Raw genomic sequence first — 23,082 nt, forward strand, 5'->3', positions numbered from 1 at the left:
CTTGATTTACTATTGATCTGGTTGGGGTTTTTTATTTTTATTTTTTTAATTTTATGGCTAAACGTCTAGCCTAACCATTATTATTAGGCAAAATATAACATCCTCTGTGTGAAAGATCAAGAACTGAATTATTGCTTTCTGTTGTCTTTCCTTTTTCTTCTTCAAGAGCCTTTCAGGTGCCTGCATGTTTTAAAAGGACCATCACTGTTCATTGCACAGGACGAGAAGAAATTATTTTTCAGATGTTATCATTAAGCAATTTTCAGCAGTGGTGGGTGTGGTTTGTTTTGTTTTCTTTTTCTTTTCTTTTCCTGGTTTTTTTAAAATACTTTTTGGTTTTCTTTTATTTTTTAATTTGAAAGCCAGAGGAATTTTGTCTGTTTATATAACAAATTACCTGGCATTGAGATTATTCTGCTCCACAACGTATTTGCTAATCTGTTGTAACTGCTTCTGAAAAAGGAAGAAAATGGCTAAAAAATGTGTAAAATTCATCTTCTTGAAACCTTCAAAAAGGATGACTGGCTGCTGTTGAACAGAAAGCTGCTGGTACCATTCCTGAGTAAATGAGAGAAAGGCAAGACACCGTGGCAATGCTCTTAATGTTCTGAGAGTTTGGGTGAAAATCTTCACATTTCTGGTTTTGAGGTAGTTCCATCAAGTTTTAAATCCAGCCACTTCCAAGCATGAAGACAGTGACTCTGTTATGAGCAGCAAGACATCACTGCAGGGAGTCTGCTGCTATTAATTAAATTCCTTATTGCTGAGTGACTGTTACTACAAAAGGCGGTTTTAATAACGTTGTGAACTGAAAATGTTGCAAGCTTGAAATGTTTTTTTTTTTTTAAACTGCATTGTCAGAAAGTAAAGGATATCAATTATTAAAGGATAGTAAAGGATATTAATTATTAAATCTGTGTTTATTAATGATAACACAGATTTCCCTTATTCTGAGTGACAGATTTTCCAAAGCTTTTTTTGTTCTGTTGCTAAACGTGGCCAGTGTATCAAAACCCTATGGAATATTAGTATTTCCCAGCAGAGTGGTGCAGTGCAGGCAAGTTTCAGGGTTAACTTTCTGGCACAGATCAATAAGAGAATGTAGAAATAGTGTGGCTAGAGAAGCTGAAAAGCTGGCCAGGTTCTTTGAATAATTAATTCTTGCTTGACAATGGGAATGTTTCTGGTTTCACTTGAGAAAGAGATATTTTTGTTGGGTTTAGATTTCTAAGGCTGGAGGATTATATCAATAATTTAATAAATTTCCTCATTCATGAAACAGTATTCTACATCCAGTTTCTAGAGATGGATGTGAAGTGTCATATCAACCATAACTATAAAAAAAATTTAAAAAGCACCTTCCTTCTTTATGGTTTATTTTATTTTAGAACATGACAGAAAACACAAAGAAGAAATTGGTACTTGTACTTCTACTTTAAAAATGCTTCAAAGAAGCATAAGCCAAAGGATCTGGAATACAATTATCTTTATTTTCTTTGTGAATCATATTCACAGAGTAGTTTTTCCCCTCCCACCCCTTAGTTTCATAATCATGTAGTTTACTATGACAAAGTAAGTATTTTCATATTTTGGTCTATTCCTTTCCCTATTTGTGTTTTCTGGGACAGAAGTAGAAGAATGGTCAGTCAATAAGGAGAAGTCATCATATTGGAAAGAACAACATGATTTAATTGTTGTTAATTCATGGGCATTAAAATTCTGATACATTGTGAAATAGAAGATAATGACAGAGAACACGACGCCAACAATATTCTCTCATGAACAGAAAACAGCACAGGCTTTAATCCAGTTATTAAGCTGCTTTTTGAAGTTTTTATTCAAGCACCTAGCTAGCTCAGTTGAAAATAAGAAAACATCCTGACATTTGACGTTACAAAAGGAAATGGAGTCATTGGCTGTAAAAATAAATATAATTCGTGTCTTTTTTGTCTATTTGTGCCCACTTCTCAGGTAATCATACACATTTCTTATGGTTTTTATACCTGCTTACATTAGAACTAATTATTTTTTTTACACACTTGTTGCTTTTTTCCCCCCACACACACAAACTTATTTTCACCAGGCTAATCCAATTATCTGTTATAACCGCGTTATAGCGTCGTGTCAATGCACAGACCTAAACCTAATTCTTAGGCCAGTACCTAAAGGTCAAGACCTAAATCTAGCCTGATCCCAAATTCGACTACCGAGCTCCTCCTGAGCAGCATGGCGGGTGTGAGCCCAAAATTTGGAATTGTGACCCCAAAGCAAGCGGCGCCTCCGGCGCCAACTCGCCGGCGGCAAAAATTCGGTAAAATCCGGCAATCCGTGGTCACCCGGTGTCCCTCTGGACAGCCTGGCCCCCTCGCTGCCCTCCTCGTGCTGCCAAGCCAGGGGGAGTCCCCTGGGCAGGTGTGCAGAGCCTGCTCAGACACCGTCCTGGGGTTGTGCTGGGATTTGGGGGATGCTGGAAGCAGGGCAGGGGGATGCTACGCCCAGACCGTAAGGGAAGATGTGGACACAGAAGGCAAAAAAACAAGAGCAAGCCTGAGATTGCTGTGATTTAGGAACCTGACCAGCCATCTCCAGGGCGTTGCAAAGTTGGTGAAAGGCTGAGCTTGGCCTTTCCCGCAGTGCCTTTGGTCTAGCAGTGAGGGCACTTCAGCCAGCCCCACGAGTGGGTTGGATGTGTACTTTTTTTTTTTTTTTTTTTAATGCAGGCAAAATATAATCCCCATTCCTGCAAAAAAAAAAGAAACAATCAAAAAGACCTAAAAAATAAAAAAAAGTGTCTGGGTGAAACCCTGTGGGGGTTTCTTTGGAGAGGTAAAAAAAAAATATTCATGAGGGTCTCTTCTCCTCTGTGCAATAAAAAAACCATGCAGCCTCCTCCAGATGTGGCAGACCTTTGGGGAGGATAGAGCCAGCTGCATAAGGCTCCCCTCTTTACAGCAACTCTGGATCTAGCTGTGGTAATTACTTGGATATTCTCTACAGCTTTTCCCATCCCACAACCTCCCCGTCCAAACTTCAGAAGAAAAACTGCAGAATAGTTTGCAATTTTTAAAAATTTTCTGAAGGTTGGGTGGAGGAATGACACGCATTCCTCTTGCTCATGGTCCACTCCTGCATACCCCACTCCTTACCCTAGCTGGATATTTAACATTTCCATTTCCATTTTTTTTTCTCCAAAGGTTTCAGAGAGGGCTCTGAATGGCCTGAGAAAATGTGTGAAATGGGCACCGATTTAAAAAATGGCTGTTCAAAAAAAGGTTGGGTGGTTTGAGCGACTTGACCTGTTGTAAGTCTCTATTCATAAGCTAAGGGACAGCGTTTCGAGAAAATCCAATTCCTAGTGGATTAAAAAAGGGAGGGAGGGGTTTGGCACTGTGATTGCTCCATCTGTAAAGTATGGACAGATATCCACAGAGGATGCAAATATCCCCAGAAGGATGGAAATTTGCCTCTGAGTTCAATGGGAATGAACTCCAATAAAATACATCTCAATGCTACGGCCCCTTTCCATGTCTTGCTCCTGGTTTGCTCACAGAGTCTTAAAACAGGAACCACAACCACTCTGGGAAAGAGATTTATTTACTCACATCCACGGGAAAATAGCTACACCAAACCATTCATGAAAGCATACAGGTTGTGTCCTAGCTGGATAAATACCACTACACCTCATTTAAATTATGGAAACAGTGGGTAGCTATAAAACTTGGCGTAAATACAAATGTTGGTCCTCTGAGTTCTTCGTAGTCAGCAAGCGCAGAGTAGGAAAAACAGTTCTCCATTTTTAAGTGGTAGAACCAATACTGGATAGAGAACATCAAAAACCACTGAAGAGATCACCTGAGACCAAGATATTTTTAATCAATGGCCTCTCTGCCTTGGTTTTTTTTTTTTTGGATATCCAGCTTGAGTGAGACACCATAAGTGGAGTGAATTTTCAGAAAGCCTCGAGCACCTGCTCTCTGAAAATACTGGTTGCATTAAGGTATCTGAAGATGAGCACCAAGAATTGCTGCATCCGAAGGTGAGTTTGCATTAGAAATCCCAAATTCCCTCAAACTGGTACTTAGGGAGGACCTAGTGCTTTAGGCAGCTCTGAAAATCTGAAAATCCTAGGCACCATGCACAGTGCGTGTTTTTCTCTGACACTGGCAGATTTAGGTAAACATCTTCTGCCTAGACCACTGCAGATTTAGTGAAAAGAAGTATTTCAATAGCTTTATTTTCTGTTAACTCTAAGGAGGACTAACTAAATAATTCAGGGCTAGCGATACTATATTATTTCACTGATAGTTTAAAAAACAGATGTACTTTTTAGATACAAGTAAGATGTAAGGAAATGAAGTGTTTTTTTGTTTTTTGTTTTTTTTTTTCTTTTTCTTTTCTAAAACTTAATGGCTGGTTTCAGATTTTGTCTAATAGTCTGTTTAAGACGTCACCATTTTAAATATATTTTTTTCTAATTTTTATTTCACGTGATGTGTAAATAGCTAAGAAATATTAAATATTGTAATGTTCTTTAATTAAGACAATAACATTTCAAAGGCTAATGTAAAATCAAGCTGCTAAAGTTTACAATTTCTCTGTCCAGCAGTTCATTTATACAACTGCCCTGAGTAGATGCTATTATGCTGCTTAGCAAATGGCCTTTAAGAGTTTAAAAATAGCTCAGTAAAGCTACTCAAAGGTAATACAACACTTCTCAGGCATCTTAAATTGGAGATAAGAAGAAAACAAGAGTTTTCTCGTTAGTTAATTATTCACTCAATGATTTATACACAACAAAAACACAATTGAAATGTTCAGGAGAACTAATTGTGCTTCTTCCTATGCATGGGACCATGAGCTTATTTTTCAGAAAGGCAATGTTTGAAATTGTAAAACTAGTCCTATTTTTGTGGACCATTTCAGCTGCTTTTATTAAACTCTCTGTTGTTCCCATGTGAACCAGTGAAAACAGTTATTTGCTAACATATATTGTTGTGAGATTTCTTTGCGAAACCTCACTGATCCCCTTTAAACAAAAAGATTGTTTTATTTTAAAATTCCTGTCATAAGCAATTTGCAGTGTTTCTCAAACTGGTACAAATACGTAAAATCTGTGCTTTTAAAAGCTTCTGCTTTGAGTAGCCTTACACTCCATAACTGTGCCCTAGCAATTGTCAAGCTCTATTGCATGCCCCATTCACGAAAATTAAAATTTTTTTTTTTTTTGGATGACATAGCTTAAAGAATTTGAATCTAAAGTTCCTTACCTAGAGCTCCCATTAAATTATATTAATTTAAAATATCTATGGAATGATACTTTCACCAAAAAAAAAAAAAAAAGAAGAAGAAGAAAACAAAACAAATTACTAAAACAAAACCAAAGACAAACCGATGGGTTTGCGGGGAGGGCGTGTCTATGAAAAATGACTCTATACAGTAAGTAAAAGAGGTTTTATCACAGTTTTGGTAGCTTGCATGAGTTCGTAATGCAAAAAAAACCAACCAACCAACCAACAACAAAAAAAAAAAAAAAAAAAGGAAAAAGAGAGAGAGAAAACTTTCACACGCTTAAAAAAAATAAACCGAACCAAAAAAAAAAAAAAAAAAGAAATAAAAAAAAATACGACTTTCACGCTCTAGGCCGTGGCGGTTTCACTCTCTCAGTTGTAGGCCCTGAAGCAGTAGACACCGTAGAGCTTGTGCTTCTTGTCGGGGAAGCCCACGAAGCGCACGGCCGCCTCGCTGGGGCTGCAGCGCTTCCGCGGCCGGGAGATGGGGTAGCGCACGCTGCCGTCCGCCAGCCAGCCCGCGTCGCACCGGTCGTAGCCCAGCAGCTTCCAGGCGGCGAAGATCTGCCCCACCTTGGCGATCTGGGAGCCGTCCTTCAGGCACGCCTGCACGGCCTCGTCGTAGGTCAGCTTGGTGGGGTGGATCAGGTAGTAGAAGCGACCTGGGGAAAGGGAGGAGAAAGGAGGGGTCGTTAGGCGGGATGGAGGTTGGGTGTCGGAGTTGCTGGAAGGGTTTTTTCCAGTCTTAAGTCCTGGGATCACGGAATCACCAGGTTGGAAGACATGGTTGGAACCCTGGCCACTGAGGATTTTAGGTTTTCTGTGCTGAGAGGCACTGACCCAGGAAAGGGAGGAGGAAGGAGGAGTTGTTAGTGGGATGAAGATTGTGCGTCAGCAGTGCTGGAAAGGTCTTTTCCAGTCTTAAGTCCTGGGATCACGGAATCACCAGGTTGGAAGACACCATTGGAATCCTGGCCACGGGGGATTTTAGACTTTCTGTGATGAGGGGCACTGACCTGGGAAGAGGAAGAGGAAGGAGGAGTCATTAAAGGTGTGAAGGTTGGGTATCAGAGTTGCTGGAAGGGTCTTTTCCAGTCTTAAGTCCTGGGATCACGGAATCACCAGGTTGGAAGACACCGTTGGAACCTTGGCCATTGAGGATTTTGGGCTTTCTGTGCTGAGAGGCACTGACCCAGGAAAGGGAGGAGGAAGGAGGAGTTGTTAGAGGTGTGAAGGTTGGGTGTGAGCGGTGTTGGAGGGGTCTTTTCCAGCCTTAAATCCTGAGATCACAGAATTACCAGGTTGGAAGACACTGTTGGAACCTTGGCTACTGAGAATTTTAGGTTTTCTGTATTGACAAGTGCTGACCTAGGAAGGGAGGCAGAAGGAGGAGTTGTTAGTGGGATGAAGAGTGGGCGTCAGCAGTGCTGGCAAGGTCTTTTCCAGTCTTAAGTCCTGGGATTATGGAATCACCAGGTTGAAAGACACCGTTGGAACCCTGGCCACGGGGGATTTTAGGTTTTCTGTGTTGAGAGGTGCTGACCCAGGAAGGGAGGCAGAAGGAGGAGTCGTTAATGGGATGAAGATTGGGAGTCAGCAGTGCTGGAAGGGTCTTTTCCAGTCTTAAATCATGGGATCACAGAATCACCAGGTTGGAAGACACAGCTGGAACCTTGGCCACTGAGGATTTTAGGCTTTCTGTGCCAAGAGGCACTGACCCAGGAAGGGGATGAGGAAGGAGGAGTCATTAAAGGTGTGAAGGTTGGGTATCAGAGTTGCTGGAAGGGTCTTTTCCAGTCTTAAGTCCTGAGATCACAGAATCACAGAATCACCAGGTTGGAAGACACTTCTTGGAACCTTGGCCACTGAGGACTTTAGGCTTTCTGTGCCAAAGGGCACTGACCCGGAGAGGGGAGGAGGAAGGAAGAGTTGTTACTGGGATGAAGGTTAGGCATCAGCAGTGCTGGAAGGATCTTTTCCAGCCTTAAATCCTGGGATCACACAATCACAGAATCACAAAATCACCAGGTTGGAAGACACTGTTGGAACCCTGGCCATTGAGAATTTTAGGCTTTTTGTGCTGACAGGTGCTGACTCCCCAAGAGAACACAGATTTTGACCTGAGGCTGTGGAGAGACTTCCAAAATTGAATGACAGTGATGCCTTGGGTTTTAGCTTTTGTACTTTTCACAATCTCTGCTGCTTAGTGTGTAACTCTGAAACTTCACGTGAGGTGTTAGTAAGTTCTCTTCACAGGGTAGTTAGACAAAACAATTCCTTTCTAGCTGGAGAATCAAGGAAAACTGGGACCCAAAAATCATAAACAATGGCAAGGGAAGGGGAGAAAATCAGGGGGCTGAGATTTCATAGCCTGGGGCTGTTGGTGGATGACTGACCCCAATATTGTACATGAACCAAAACTTATAAAAGTGTAAAAACTCATGACCAAGATCTATCTTGGATTTGATTTGAGTGTAGCCCTGGCCAGGGTCTTGCACTGCCCAAGGTGAATCCTTTCCATAAATTCCTGTTTTATTCCTTTTCCTCTGTCTAGTCTCTGTTCTAGGTCAGCCTTTCCAGGCAACAATAGAACTGGGATCATGGGTGTGTGATTTGAATAGAAGTGTGTAATATCACAGGGAGGAAAACTTAAAGTTTTAGAAAATTGTAATATATATAAAAAATATTTAGAAAATAGTAAAATATATAAAGCAAGTTGGAGGTTTTAGGACAGGCTTGATCTTCTTTTTCACCTTCTTCTTCATGGGTCTAGGTGTAATTGTTTAGAAAAGTCTGCAGAGGTGGTTGGTTATTGGGTTAAAAGCAAAAATAATTTAGTGGTCTGTTCTTAATTGGATAGTCTATCTTTAAAAGGCTTTGTAAAGAGAGAGATACGTCTGCATTTTTAGTTTGTTAGCCTGAGGTGCTGTAGAACTCACAGTTTGTGAGAATGTAATATAGATAGATAAGAATTAATAAACATCCCAATCTGAACAAGAAATATTGTCTTGCGCATTTAATTCCAACCCTGGCAAAAAGAAGATAAAACCTGATAGAAACCTTCAAGATTGAGTCTATTGAGTCCAACCCAGCCCTAATACCTCAACAAAACAAACTAAACTCGTGCCACATCCAATCCTTTTCTAAACACATCCAGGGATGGCGACTCCACCACCTCCCCAGGCAGACCATTCCAGTCCTTTATCACTCCTTCCATAAAAAACTTCTTCCTAATATCCATTCTATATTTCCCTTGGCACAGCCTAGGACTCTGTCCTCTGGTTCTGTCAATTGTTGTCTGGAGAAAAAAGACCAACCCCCATCTGACTCTAACCACCTGATTCTATGAACCTCAAAGGTGTTGCCTAAAGATTTTTACTTTTTATGTACTTTTCATACACCCACAGCTCTGTGTACCAGTTATGTAGCTCCTGGTATTTTTCCTACTGTTTCTCTTAGATATTAGAGTAATAAGCTGACCTTCTAACACATTCCTGAAATACTTTTTGGTTTTGTTTTCTAGAGGACCTACAAGAAGAAATAACAGGAATTGGGGCATAGAAGCCCTTGCACCAACCCAAGGGGCAATGGAATCTCCTATTTGATGTACCTTTTGGATATCCTAATAAATTAACCTTATAAAAACTGTAGAAATTTGATATCAGTGTGGCCATATCCACTTGGAAGCTTCCAATAATGAACTGCTTTTTTATCTTACCATTTTAATACTGTGGCAAGGGTTTTCTTCTGTTTTGATTTCAGGCAACAATAATAAATTAATAATAATAAATAAAATAATAATAAATAAGATAACTAAATAAAATATATAATAATAACAAATAAATAGGAGAAATGGAAATGCTCTGTTGAAGGACCATGTCAAACAGTTGTTAATTTGATTCTGTGTCAGTTGGAGGATAATAAATAAAACTTGCGATTTTTTTGTATGCTGAGTTGCTAAGTATCAAGAGGAAAAAAGAGCTTACCCCAAAAAACCCAACACGGGTACAGAAAACAGATTATTTGAAAAAAAAAAAAAAAGGGCAATGCTAGCAATGCTGTATTTATTTCTGCTAATATAAAGCATGGCATCTCCACTTGAATTTATACTCAGTAACAGCATTTAGGGGAGGGCAGCTGCAGGTAACACATGCTCTTTTGCTGTCTGATGAGGTGGTGACCTTTTTCTGATTAAATACAAGCAAAAAAAAAATTTTTTTTTTTTTTTAGTGAGAAAATCAAAGTATCGAACAGCTTCTCAGAAGCAGAGTTTGAGCCTGTGGTAGAGCAAAATTATATCTGTTGTAAGTGTTCACCAGCAGTTCTGCAGCTCTGTTTCTCTTTAGGCATCAAAGGGTATATCCTCTCCACACCACGAGACTGAGCTGATAGTGCTGCTAAGAAAAATGTTCCCTGTCTCAAGATAATGAAAATAAATGCCAGAAAATAAAGCCCAAAAAGCAAAGTCTCCCCTACTAATCCACACACAGCAATAATATTAATATTGATTCCATTTATCAAGGCAATAAACATTCATTGTAAGAATTTCATTCATTATACTTGGGGTTATTTATCATCACTGATTTGACAGCCAAGTGGACTGCAGAAGAATCGTGTTCCTTTGAATGCATTCAACAATTTCCAAATAAATTCATGACTTTTAAATCTGCCTGTTCCTGAAGAGGAGAGTTAGCTGAAAAAAAAAAGGGCTTTACTCTTGTGGGCACCTTCTAATTCCAGAGCACACTCTTTACTGTTTAAATAACAATGTACTCCAGAACAATATCCATTTTCTGCCTCACAAAAATCACAGGTAATACACAGAACTCTGCTTAGTATGAGATTACTGTCTTGGTGAAGAAAAAGTGGCGAGCAAGTTAAGAGCTATGTCAGCTTCAGATTCCTGTAAAAAATCAAACAGGATTTTTTTTCTAAATCAAGGAAACTCAGGTCAGATGACAATATAAAGATAATTGAATTAACCCTGTCTAAAGGTTGGAAATTGTATATCAAGATAAGAACAGTTTTAAAAAAGGCCTTTACATTGCAGCTGTGGTGGAGAAGGGACTTTTTAAGAATTTCATTGCTGTAAAAGACAGTATCTGCAGATTTTCCACAGAAAACTATTGAGAACAGGTAATCATCTCTTTGTAAAAGAGATTTTTAACTCCATTTCTGCAGGCTGAGAGCATTTACAACCTGCTGAAGAGAATGCTTACTAAATGGAATCCTGTGGCTGATACACTGCTAAGAGGTTTCCCCAAAGCAAAAAGGATTTCTGATTTAGGGGAGCAGGGGTTTGGACTGATGGTGTGTAAACCTCACCTAGTTTATGAGTTCCTCTTCAAACCATGTGTCAATGGAATGGAATTTCCTCGGGATTTGCAGTAAGGTCAGGCTTTTGACATATGACATCAATAATAAAAACTCCTATACTCTGCTCCTTCCTCAAACAAGAGAAATTTAATAGTAAGCCCCACAGGGGTGCAGTGTGTATCTAGAATGTCTGATTACTTAAAACTCCATTAATAAACTCCCTACAGATTTTCAGGGATTTTTTTTCCCCCCCTGATAATAGCTGGGAAGGCTTCCTAACTGTTCAGTCTCAGAATTTATTAATTGATGTGGCAGGAGAGGGAGGAATTTATTGTCTCTCTCATTAATTCCTGGTGGTTTGGTCACTTCCAAAGGGAATCCTGCCTGAGTTGGCTCCTCACACCCAAAAATGGGGCAGAGGGTCTGTGCAAACCTGCCCAGGCCCCATCTAGAACAGCTATTTTAAGATTTTTTGAGTATCAGACCAGCTTAAAGAGGAAAACTCCAGCCACTGACCTAAATACCCCACACACCCTTGTGACTGTGGGAGTTTGAGGGATGAATCACACTTGGAGATTCCTTCAAGCTCAGTGCTAAATCGAGAGGTTTATTAGCAAGTTTCTATTAAAAAAAAAAAAAAGGAGAGAGATATTTAAGACTGGTAAATATTTTGACATCCAGTGATCCTCTCAAATGGCTAATTCTGAATTAAATATGTAAGAATTTTTTTTTTTAAACACGCCAATACTAGTGAGTCAGAAGCAACCACCCCTAATAAAGGGTGTGTGATTCTATTTTGGGTTTAATTTCTCTTTTTGGAACAGTTGCCACATGTTCCCAGTGATAAAATACTCTGAAATGGTCAGATGAGCAGTCAGCATTATTCAGACAGGACTTTCCACAGCTTTCTCCCATTTAAATGGCAGAGGTGGTTGGCTTGTCACTGCTGTAATAAACAGGTGGCTCACAGCTGTGCTTTTAACATGCTCTCTAAAATTTATTCTTTGTGTTCTTAACTTTGTTAAAACAAGATTTTTACTTGACTCTCCTAGAGCTGATGAAAGATCAATTATGCACTATGGTTCTGTGGACAAAGAATATAACAAAATGCATGCTGATGAGGAGAAAGTGTGATGCAAGCTGTACCTTGTTTAATTTTCTTTGAAAATGCCTAATTATAGAGGGCCTGATAAATATATTTACATTTAGCTCTTTTAGCACTTCTCAGTGCAAAGGATTCTCATGGATTTTCCTTCCAAAAAAAAAAAAAAAAAAAAAAAAAAAAAAAAAAAAAAAGTGGTGCTGTCCTTCAGTAGACCTTTGAAAATAAATAGACAGTAACCACCCAGCTCTTCCATTATACATTCCTTAGTTTATGGCTATTAGGCTCAGTGGGGAAGATTGTAAAAAACGGATTAATCTGCATTTATTTCCTCAAACTGATCCTCTGGAGAGATTGCATGGGAGAGGAGCATCCCCATTCCATGGCACAAGGCAAGGAGAAAAACTGGGATGATCTTCAGCCCTGGAAAAATCTTTGGATCATGTCAGGTTGTGCCACCACACAGGGCAGGAACCCTCAGCTCTTCTAAAGGTGACGTGGATTAAAGTGGTTTCCTCTGGGCAGGACAAGTGAAGGAGAAATTGGCTGTGCCAAAAAAGCTGAGCCCTCAGACACCAGGAAATTCCAGCGTGGAATTCCCAAATCTAAGCTCCCCGCTTGTGTGCATTAATTTTTAATAGCCCTTATCAGCACCAGGAATGTAAAAATGAGATTGAGAAATATATTTCCACCCAGTGCAGGCAGAAAATACTTTGTTATTTCATAACGTTTTGGTGGATTTCACAAATAGCCACAGGTTGGTGTTACTCTTTGCTTTGTCTTGTGAAACACATCACTACATATTCTTATAAACTGGTAGCTTGCTGGTACTATTAGATATAAAGGGTATGAATTGATTTCATGCTCTTGGATATAAAACATGAACAAATCTCGTATAAACCCACAGAAAGATTTGAGTATAAATCAGCTACAGGGGCAGAACAAAATGTGTGAGTATTGTATTTGCCTTAGTCTGTGAAAAGGCATCATAGAGGGTAATTTAATACATTTCATAACAAGATTATTTGATATTGTGGTCTTGCTCAAAATATTTCCCTGTGCAGCTAACAGGAAAACATGTTAATTTTTTTACTAATGGTATAATCCTTTCATTTTTAACCACTATTTTTTTGTGCATCCTGGTCATCACAGTTCAGATCCAGTGATTCCAGAGGGAAAACACTGAACCTGGATTTGAATTCACTGCATTGATGACTACAGTTTCATTTTTTTACCTTAATGGCTAAATACCATAGCTTTTACCTTTCTTCTTCAGGTAAAAAAATAAGCTTTGCATGTATTTCAGACCAATATTTTTTGCTTTTTCAGCTGAATTATTTGAAATTGAACCTTTTTCTTCTATGATCTCTATGAGATCATAATGTATTTGTGGAATTTTTTTCCCTATAGAGGAAACATTTAGAAGGCATGTAAACCTCACTCAACCTCTTTTTTAATAGAAGCTCCCTCAGCTTATTTTTTTTTTTTTTAACTCTCCTTATCCTTCCCTGCTCCTGTGGCCCCTGGCATTTTCCCATCTCCGTTACATAAAGTTGAAGGCTCCTCTGTTTCCTACTATCAGGAGACTCCTAGCAGCCACTGGGAATGCACTGTGTCCTAACCACCTCTCATTTTCCTTGGCTGTTCCTGAGCTGAGAAAATCAATATTAGGTCATGCAGAAATAGCTTCTTTTTCTCCCCTTAAATTTTGCCTTTTTATTTTTTTTTTAATTTTTTTTTTTTTTAAACACGCCTACCCAAAATTCTGTGCTGGAAACAGGGAGCTGGCAGAGTGGCTGGGTTAATTGTGGCTGTGGAGGTGAGCTTGGGACAAGGAATAGTGGAGAACACAGCAGGGACATGAGGAAAAGGTGATCTGGTGAGTTAAGGGAATGGAAACTGAGAGAAGCAGAAATCTGGATTTTCAGCTGACGTCACGAGAGACATTTGACACTGAGTTTTGGGGAATATCTATCTATATTATATATCTGTTTCATCTATCCATATCTATATATCTATCTATATATAATCTATCTATATCTATCTCTATCTCTATCTCTATCTCTATCTCTATATCTATATCTATATCTATATTTATATCTATATCTATATCTATATCTATATCTATATTTATATCTGTATCTATATCTATATCTATATTTATATCTATATCTATATCTATATCTGTATCTATATCTATATCTATATTTATATCTATATCTATATCTATATCTATATCTATATCTATATCTATATCTATATCTATATCTATATCTATATCTATATCTATATCATCTATATCTATATCATCTATATCTATATCATCTATATCTATATCTATATTTATATCTATATCTATATCTATATCTATATCTATATCTATATCTATATCTATATCTATATCTATATCATCTATATCTATATCATCTATATCTATATCTATATCTATATCTATATCTATATCTATATCTATATCTATATCATCTATATCTATATCATCTATATCTATATCTATATCTATATCTATCTATATCTATATCTATATCATCTATATCTGTATCTATATCTATATCTATATCATCTATCTATATTTATCTATATAATCTATCTATAATTTATAGATATAATCTATAATCTATTTAATCTATAATCTATTTAATCTATAAAATCTATAATCTACATACCTATATTTATATAATCTATATCTATTTATCCATATATCAATGTATCAATATATCAATCTCTCTCTCTCTCTCTCTCTCCCCCATTGCTGTGTAATATTCTGTCTCCAGGTTAGTTTCAAGACTCCTCAAGGCTGAGATTCACATCAGTGTCTTGTCTCTGACTGCTCTCCTACCTTATCCTCACCTCACCTTTCTCCTTCTCCCTCTTTCTTTCTCCTTCTATCACCGCACAGACAATATTTATCTTACTCAGTACTTAATATTCTTTCTTTTTCCCAGAAATTATGCTTCTTGTTCCTTAAGAGATGCTGTTCAGCTTCTGGTGTATAAAAGAGTGGTGATCAGTGAGCAGTAGTCTCAAGGTTGTACTCTGCAAGCATTAGAAAAAGTGTAGCTGTTGTATTTTGTTTTTGTTTGATTAATTTATGCCTTGGCGACTTTATACAGTATAGGGTTAAATTTGAATAGAACAGATGAGTTCATGGAGGATTCCACTTTTGGATAAATGAAGCAAGAAAAATTGAGCCAGCATTTAATGGGATGAAAGCAGTATGATAAGAAAATCAGCCAAACTTTTGTTTCAGATCACTTTGGACCTAATGTAACACTGTTGGCTTGAGGATTTGTTTGGGTTTTTCTGTTGAGGTTTATTTTTTTTTTTCTTTTCTTTTGGTAGGGGTTTTATTGCGTGGTTTTTTGTTTTGTTTTGTTTTGTGGTGGGGTCTTTTTGGACTTTTTGGGGGGAGTTGGGGTTTTTTTGTTTGGTTTGGTTAAATTTTTAATTTTTTTTTGTTTGGATGGATCTTTTTCTGTGGAGGGTGGTGCAGATTTAGCACTGGAGCACATCTTCTGAAACCAAGGCTTATGTTTATTTTTTGCTGTTCTGTAGGACAAAACTGCTTCAGTGTGGATAAGCAATCTGTGCTTTAAATTAAAAAAGGCCATGCTGCATGGTCTGAGTGGGCTGCAAGCCAAACATGTGCAAAGTTGTGTAGGAATTATCCAAAAGTAGGATGCTGCAGAGAACTGGACATTCACAGCAAGGCTTGCTAAATCTTTTCCTGGCACTAGGTAAACCCATAGATGATAGCAAGCTGAGATTGGGTCATTTAATTTCATTTCATACCTAAAAAACCCAAATCAATTAATAGCAAAAAAAAAAAAAAAGAGTTTTCAGTTGCTAAAGCAAGGTTTACAGCAGTACAGCCTCAGAGCAAAAGTGATCAGAGGCTTGGCAGTGCACTAAGATTAGAAATCTAAATTATTAAGAACTGCAGCTAGAAATAGGTCTCCTGATAAGGAACTATTAGTCATATTAGACCTGGTACATGAGCAGGAGCTGCTTCACACTGCAGGATAGGTGAAGTGATGGTCAGAATTTTGTTTTGGTGGCATATTTAAGCAATATGAACAGAATTAGTATTGGCTTCAACAGGAAACCTCAATAAACGAGCTGCATGTCCCTTCATCACTCTAAGTGAATTAAACTGGTTGCACAGCAGCATTAAGAGGGTATGTGCAAATTTTAATGGGGTGAAAGGGGAGATATTAGAAAATCCTGCCAGTACAAGTCCTGAGCTGTAAAAAACAACCTGTGTGACCATGTGGCAAAGACAGCTTAACTCCGTGTGTGTACCCCTGGAAATTGCACAATGATTTTAACACTTTGATTATTTCACTCCCAGCATTTTCCAGGTTTAACTTGAGCTTTGACAAACCAAGCACCCTTTTCTGCCCTTGGAGTTCCTTGCAGAACAGAATGGTGAAACAGCCCCATTACAGCTCCCAGCTGTGTTTTAACAAGTGCTTTCACAGAGAAAGGTTTTCAGGAAAATGCAGAGTTGAATTAAAAATGAAGGCTAATTGATACAGGTATTCCTCTTGAATACATTGATTAAATCATGGCCAAACTGTGGAAAAATCCATTTTAAGTATGGATTTTATGGATCTGCGGTCAGACAACCTAAACTATCTCCTGCTGTACTACATCTAACACTTGCAGTGACCTTTCCCATCAGCTTATGATAATATTTTCTTGGCTTTCAATTTGGTTACCGATAACACTTGCAGTGACCTTTCCCATCAGTTTATGACGGTATTTTCTTGACTTCCAGTTTGGTTACTGACAATCCTAGCAGGTATAGACTATTTACTAACATTTTGCCAAGCCATCACCCTAAAACAAAAGTGCAGCACGGCGTTTGGAGCAGAGCAATTTGGGAGGGAAGGGCGGGGGAAGCGCTCTCACCGTTGAAGTTGGACGTGAAGCAGAAGACGTCGTAGCGGCTCTTCTCCTTGTCCCAGAACCCGTAATTCCTGACTCCAGGCACGGTGTTCCTGCCTCCACAGGGCTCCCTGGGCTTGGTGATGGGGTACTGCACGGAGCCATCGCTCAGCCAGCCGGCGTTGCACCAGTCCAGCCCCGACCTCCAGGCGTCGTAGAGCTGGTCAAAGGAGGCCATCACCGAGTCCTGCTCCGCGCACGCCCGCTGAGCCTCGTGGAAGTTCAGGTTGTACCTCCCCAGCCGAGGGGAGTAGGGGAAGACCACGCCTGGAGAAGGTGAGAGAAGGGAGTGGAAGAGTAAGGGACAGCTCGTGGAAAAGCCAAGATGGTGAGGAATGCATGGCGTTTACTATGCTTGGAAAAATCGACAGCAGAGGCAGACTGGTTTGTGGTAAGTGAGGCAGGACTTGCAAACGGGGTGTAGGGGTGCAAGGCTACCAGTGATAAGTGATAGATCCAAAAGCTTAAATCATCAAAAACTAATCTCAAGGTCTGGAATGTGCCCAAAGGGATAAGATGCATTCTCTGGAGACAAAGCTGAAAAGTTCAAGTGAGATGAAGAGTTTGGAAGCCTTCATCAGAGACCCCCAACAACCCCTGAACTGGGGAGACACAAGAGCAAAAGGAATTTTGGTTCATTTTGAAATGAAACAAGAGTAGGCAGGACTAGGCAGGACTAGGATATGAATATGTATTAGGTGTATTGTGTAATCCTAGGGTTTTAGGGCATAAATAGAGCAGTAGTTTGAAGTTTCAGGGTGCATGCTTTGGGAGGAATTATCCCCCATGTATCTCAGCTCTGAATAAATGCATACCTACTTTATAACTCTAATTTCCTACCAGTTATACAGTCTGTTCCACATATCACAGGGAAAGAGGGGTTAGTGTCACATATAGGTAAAACCTTTTTAAAGGAAGGTGTAAGGGCTGTAAAGAGGGATGCAGGACTGCAGATTGCTCTTAAAAATGCTATTTGTTGTATCCAGAGGACACAGCAATTCATGGGTCATGGGTGACAAGAGCCCAGCCCACAGCTGCCAGCCTCAGCTGTAGGCTTATCTGAAGCCACACTAGTTCTGGTGACAATGCATTATATACTTTTCTTTTAATACATGACAACCAATCAATACCTTTACTCTTACCTATAGCCTATCATAACTACTGACACTACCATATTCATGTTACTATTCTCCAATCACAAAAAGTTAGTATGTTACAGTTTAAGCTGGAAGTTGTTTTTCAGTTTTCTTGCAGTGGAAAATTCTAGAGATCTTTTTTCTACGTGAAACATTGGCAATCTTGTTTGCCTGCAAAATCTTTTTGCTTGGTAAAAACATCTTCTCTTTGAGGTGGGTTTGTCCTTTGCACTGAGCCATAAAAACCCCTTCCAACTCGTGTACCCTTTGCCTTCTTAGTTATCCAGTAAGACTGGCCCAGCAATTCTTTTCTTCTTTGTCAAAACTTGCTTTCATTTCTATTTCTTCTTCAGATTATACATTAAAAGATCTTTCTGCTAAGTATGCATATCTCTGAGACTTTCTTGTCAAACTTTCATCAACTTTTACAAGGAAGGCCTTGTAAATTCATGGTTCTGGCCTTGGTACTTTGGCTAGGGATAGCTAACAGCTGGCTTGGTAAGTTCCCATAAGAAAGGAGTTGTGACAGTGAGAATCAGCTTGCACATCAATCCACTCCTGTGGGAACAGATTGTACCTGTGGGGAGAAAGGATCTCACCAGTGAGAAATTGTCCTTTACCCAGGGGACAATATGTAAACCTCGTTAGAGAGAGAAGTTTTGATGGACATCCATGTTGCTGGTGGGGTGGACACGACATATGAAAGGACACATTACATTTCAGAAGGCTAATATTTGTTTATTACAACAGCATGCTCTCTTTTATACCCTCTACAAAGTTTGCACTTTATCCATTGGTTTCGTTCATTGGTGTAAAACCATCTCCACCTCTGTTTTTCACAAAACTTTTCTAAAAATACTTTTCCCAGCTGCAGGTTTCTTCTTGCTTATCTCCTTCTCCTTCTTCTCTTCTCCATACCAAGAGCCTTGGTAAAATTCCTTTCAGCAATAAACCTTTTCCATTAACTCTTTCCCCCTTCTGTATGTCTACACAAGCCTTTACCAACCAATGAACTGAGTTGCAATGAGTTGCTGACCAACTGGAATTAGACACAGAATTGTGCCTTCTATAACCATATAAATATGGTTTCTATAACCATATAAATATGAGCTGTGTCCAGTATTCAGCATGGTGCACGAAGGAAACAAGTGTCCTTGTCTGTCCCTACTGTGACAAGTTACCAGGCACTGAAAGAGCAGAGAGAAGGGAAACAGCTTTGATTGCCATCAGGAGGAGGAAAAAAGGGGAAGTAAAAGTTGGCTCCATGATGTGTGGCAGAGGGATGGTTTATTTCTGGGGAAAAACACTCCCTCAGCAACACAGCAGCAGTGATTTTTTGGGAAGAGGTCAAAAGCTGAAGCGGTCCCTTGCCTCCTGGGCTGCACCAAGGGAAGTTTAGGTTAGATGTGAGGAAGAAATTCCTCCCTGAAAGAGGGATTGCCTGCTGGGATGGGCTGCCCAGGGAGGTGGAGGAGTCCCCATCCCTGCAGGGGTTTGATAAAAGACTGTGCCATGGTTTAGTTGATGAGGAGGTGTGAGCTCACAGGTTGGACTGGATGATCCAAAGGCTCTTTTCCAACCTGGCTCATTCTGTGATTTTCTGTGGTTCTGTGCTGCTTTGCCTAGCTGGCTCATCTCCCCTCATCCCCTTCCCAATGGGAATCCTGCCAGGTGCTGCTCCCACCTGCACCTTGCTGTCACCACGGTGGTCTCACTCCCTGCTCTCACAGTGCCTAAAGAGGAGCAGGGACAGCTGGAATTTTCCAGCTGCAAGTTTTTCGTACAGAATTTCCATTTATCGATTGTAAGGTCAATTTCTCATTTTAAAAAGGAGTCAATTGAACCCTAGCATAGCTCTACTTTTCAAATTTATTTGGGGTTTGTTTATTTGGGTTTATTTTTGTTAGCTTATTTTAATTTTGTTTGTTTGGGGTTTTTTGTTCGTTTGTTTTTTGTTTGTTTGTTTGTTTTGGGTTTTTGTTTTGTTTTGTTTTTGTTTTTGGGGTTTTTTGTTTGTTTGTTTGTTTGTTTGTTTTTTGTTGTTTGATTGGTTGGTTGGGTGGGTGGGGTTTTTTTGTGTGGAATGAGTGTAAGGGAGCTCCTAGCAGTTATTTAGAAAGAAGAAATTGTTGAATGAATTGGTGAATTTCCATGAATTATTTCTTCTTACCCATAAATATTAAGATGAAATGTTTTGATTGACATAAAAGAGCATTGTGCTCTTTGCATGAGACCTTGCTTGCCAGGATTTCTTGAGAGGTTCAAGACAGTTGCTTTTAGTTTTTTTTTGTTTGGTTGGTTGGGTTTTGTTTGTTTGTTTTTGTTTTTTTTTTTTTTTCTTTTTTTCATTTTGTTTTGTTTTGTTTTGTTTTGTTTTTTGGTGGTTTTTTTTTTTGTTTGTTTTTTGTTTTTTTGTTTTTTTAATTTCCCATTATCCCAGGAATGGTAGGAAACCATGTGTGACAGCCCTTTCCCTGCAGCACTGATGGCTCACCCTGGGAGAGGGTGACTGTGCATGGCCCTGCCAAATGCTCCCTTCCCCACCAGGGGACAAGGACACTGCTGAACCCTGGTCACTGAGAATTTCTGTCTTTCTGTGCTGACAGGCACTGACCCCCAGGAGAACACTGCATTTAACCCAAGGCAATCAGGTTAAAATAGTTTAATTCTGGGGAAAGTTTCCAAAATTGAATGATAAAACTGAGATTATGGGTGTGTGGTTTAAATAAAAGTGTGTAATATCACCTGCTGGAAAACCTAGAGTTTAAAGTTTTAGAATATAGCAATATGTATAAAACAAGATGGAGGTTTTAGGGCAGATGTTTGTCCTTCTTCTTCACCTTCTTATTGGATCTAAGTAATATTGTTTAATTGGGTAAAAAGTCTGCATTGTGAGCCGGGGGTGGTTGGTTATTGGGTTTAAAGTAAAAATAATTTAGGTAGCATTTCTTAATTGGACAGTTTAGCCATAAAAGGCCTTGTAGAGAGAAAGGTAGAGCTCCATTTTTGGCTTGTTAGCCTGAAGAACTGTAGAACTCACAGTTCGTGAGACTGTAATATGAATAAAAACTAATAAACATCTGAGTCCAAACAAGGAATACCATCTCACACGTTTAATCCTGACCCTGGGGGGACAAAAAAATAAGGGGAATAATAAGGATACAGCCTGTCCCCAAGCCCTGCCTGGTGCCCATCAGGGTCTCATGACAGAGGACATCCAAGAGGGGCTGGGAAACCTGGGGACACCTCCAGAATGGTCTCAAAAGTGACATTTAATCACAGTCACTGCCCTCATCCTGCAGAGGTTTTTTTTTTTCTTCTTCCTCTGCTTGTTTTATGCAAAAGATCAGAAGTAAAACGTTGTTCCTTGGAGCATGAAAGACGTCTCAGAAAGGAATCACTGCCCCATGTGGGTTTGATAAAAGAGAAAAGAGAAACTTTGAAATAAAAGTTTGGATCAGACCACCCTAATCTTTGGCAGGGCTTAGAAACTTAACCCAGACCTAAGTTTTACAGCTGGCTTTATCCCAGTCTCATAATCAGCTGGAATAAAATGGTGTTACAGAAGATCCAGCTCAGAGTGTTTATCCTCAGACATCTCTGTAAAGCTGAGTGCTGTAGGACTCAGGGGGACTGAAGACAAGATAACACAGGAGCCAGAAACTTTGCATTGTTAGAATATCCCCCTTTCTTTTTCACTTTTTTCCTGCTGTTGGATCCTCTTGCCTATAACAATTTAATTGTCCTCAGGGCAGTGCAGCACAGAGAAATTACTCAGTGGTTCAGCAAGGCAGTCACCATGTGATGAAGCCACTCTTCTTTCAGAACATTCTAACCCATTTCTGTATCTATTACACCAGTTTCCTAAAGACCCCTTGCTTCCTCTCCTCTCCCTCACCCTTCTGTCATCCAAGTATTATTCCTGTTAAACAACATCTTTGCTATTACTAAATCTCAGTGACTTGGCCCAAGAAAATAAAGCATGGAAATGTAAACTTGGCAGGGTAATAATATACAATATTTTGCTCTCCTTCATCAATTACTAAGAGAGTCTGCTTCAGTTCTTTCCTTTTGTAAATCCTATGTTAAAGGTCTTTTCTGCTGTGTGATGTTCTGAACTGCAGTGTAAGAATGTAATGTAACACAATGTGTGTTAAATTTAACTTCATAAACAAGACACCGAAGATGTTTCCTATTTTCCTGGATCTCTGTTTCTCCTTCATCATATCTTTGTTTAAAAAAATCCATTCTTTGTCATTACTAATGGATAGAAATATCACTGGGTATAATAAAAATCTAGCAAATGTAATAGGAATCCAAGCCTGTTTGCTTTATTCAAAATCTAAGGCTTATTATTTTTTCAGAACTGCATTTCCCCAGAAAACAGACTCCTCTTCCAGTACATGTGTTTGATTTGCATATACATGAAAAAAAAACCACCACCCTACAATTAGGAAAGATCAAGACATAAACTTATATACTTCTAAAAACTGAGCAACAACTAATTGATAACTATTTAAACAGATTTGATTCCTTAAGGTTCCCAAAATCACTTTTCAAAAGGGGCTGACTGTGTGTGTAAATGTGTTACAAATCTGAGTTTGACAGTTTGGGACATAATGTTTTTATAACATAAATATGCACTAAACTGTAATATTAGCTTTGGGCTACATTGGAGCAGACTGCATAGAAGCTGACTTTTTGTTGGAGTTCATCTGCAGTACAAGCCTGCAACTGATTAGCTTTAATTTCACCCTGCAGCTGGGGGTGGCCAGGGGTGATTCTGCTGAGGAAAATTGACTGGGTATGTGCTTTGACTGGTATTGTGCTTTGGGTACGCAGCTTTGCATTACCTGGCAATTTTGATAATTATTTTTTTTCTTCATTTCCCTATCAAACCTTGCTGAAATTCTTATTGAGAGCTCGATTTTCATCTCTCCATTCTCTTACACTTTAGCAGTGCTGAGCCTTAGTTAATCACAGGGCGTCTTCCCCAGTCCTGGACCTTACAAACCCATCAGAGTATAATCCATCCCATCTGTTCCTGAATGGACAAAAGCTGTCCTGAGGCTCCTTGCTGTTCCCAAAGCACAGGCTGAGCCTCAATTCCTGACTCCAGCCCCGTGCTCTGCCACTAGACAAAACACCCTCTCCCAAATGTTAACAAATCCGGCTTAAAAAAAAAAAAAAAAAAAAAAAAAAAAAAAAAAAAAAAAAAAGGGAGAGAGACAAAAAACCTTCCAGCTTCAGAAGGTTAAAATCTGGTTACCCT

At 39.2% G+C, this 23,082-nt stretch overlaps 1 protein-coding gene across 3 annotated transcripts in view; it reads right to left on the minus strand.

The window, feature by feature from the left end:
* Positions 1–1,466: 1,466 nt before the first annotated feature.
* Positions 1,467–23,082, minus strand: part of HAPLN1 (hyaluronan and proteoglycan link protein 1) — a 38,669-nt gene continuing 17,053 nt past the window's right edge. For all 3 annotated transcript variants that reach the window (XM_088156435.1, XM_088156436.1, XM_088156437.1), the window contains 2 exons: positions 16,639–16,941; positions 1,467–5,950 (listed from right to left, as the gene is read on the minus strand). In XM_088156435.1, coding sequence (XP_088012561.1) covers positions 5,661–5,950; positions 16,639–16,941 — 593 coding nt within the window. In that variant the 3' untranslated portion in view covers positions 1,467–5,660. The remainder of the gene's footprint in view (positions 5,951–16,638; positions 16,942–23,082) is intronic.

Source organism: Sturnus vulgaris, chromosome Z, assembly GCF_052056855.1.
Source record: "Sturnus vulgaris isolate bStuVul1 chromosome Z, bStuVul1.hap1, whole genome shotgun sequence".
NCBI lineage: Eukaryota > Metazoa > Chordata > Aves > Passeriformes > Sturnidae > Sturnus > Sturnus vulgaris.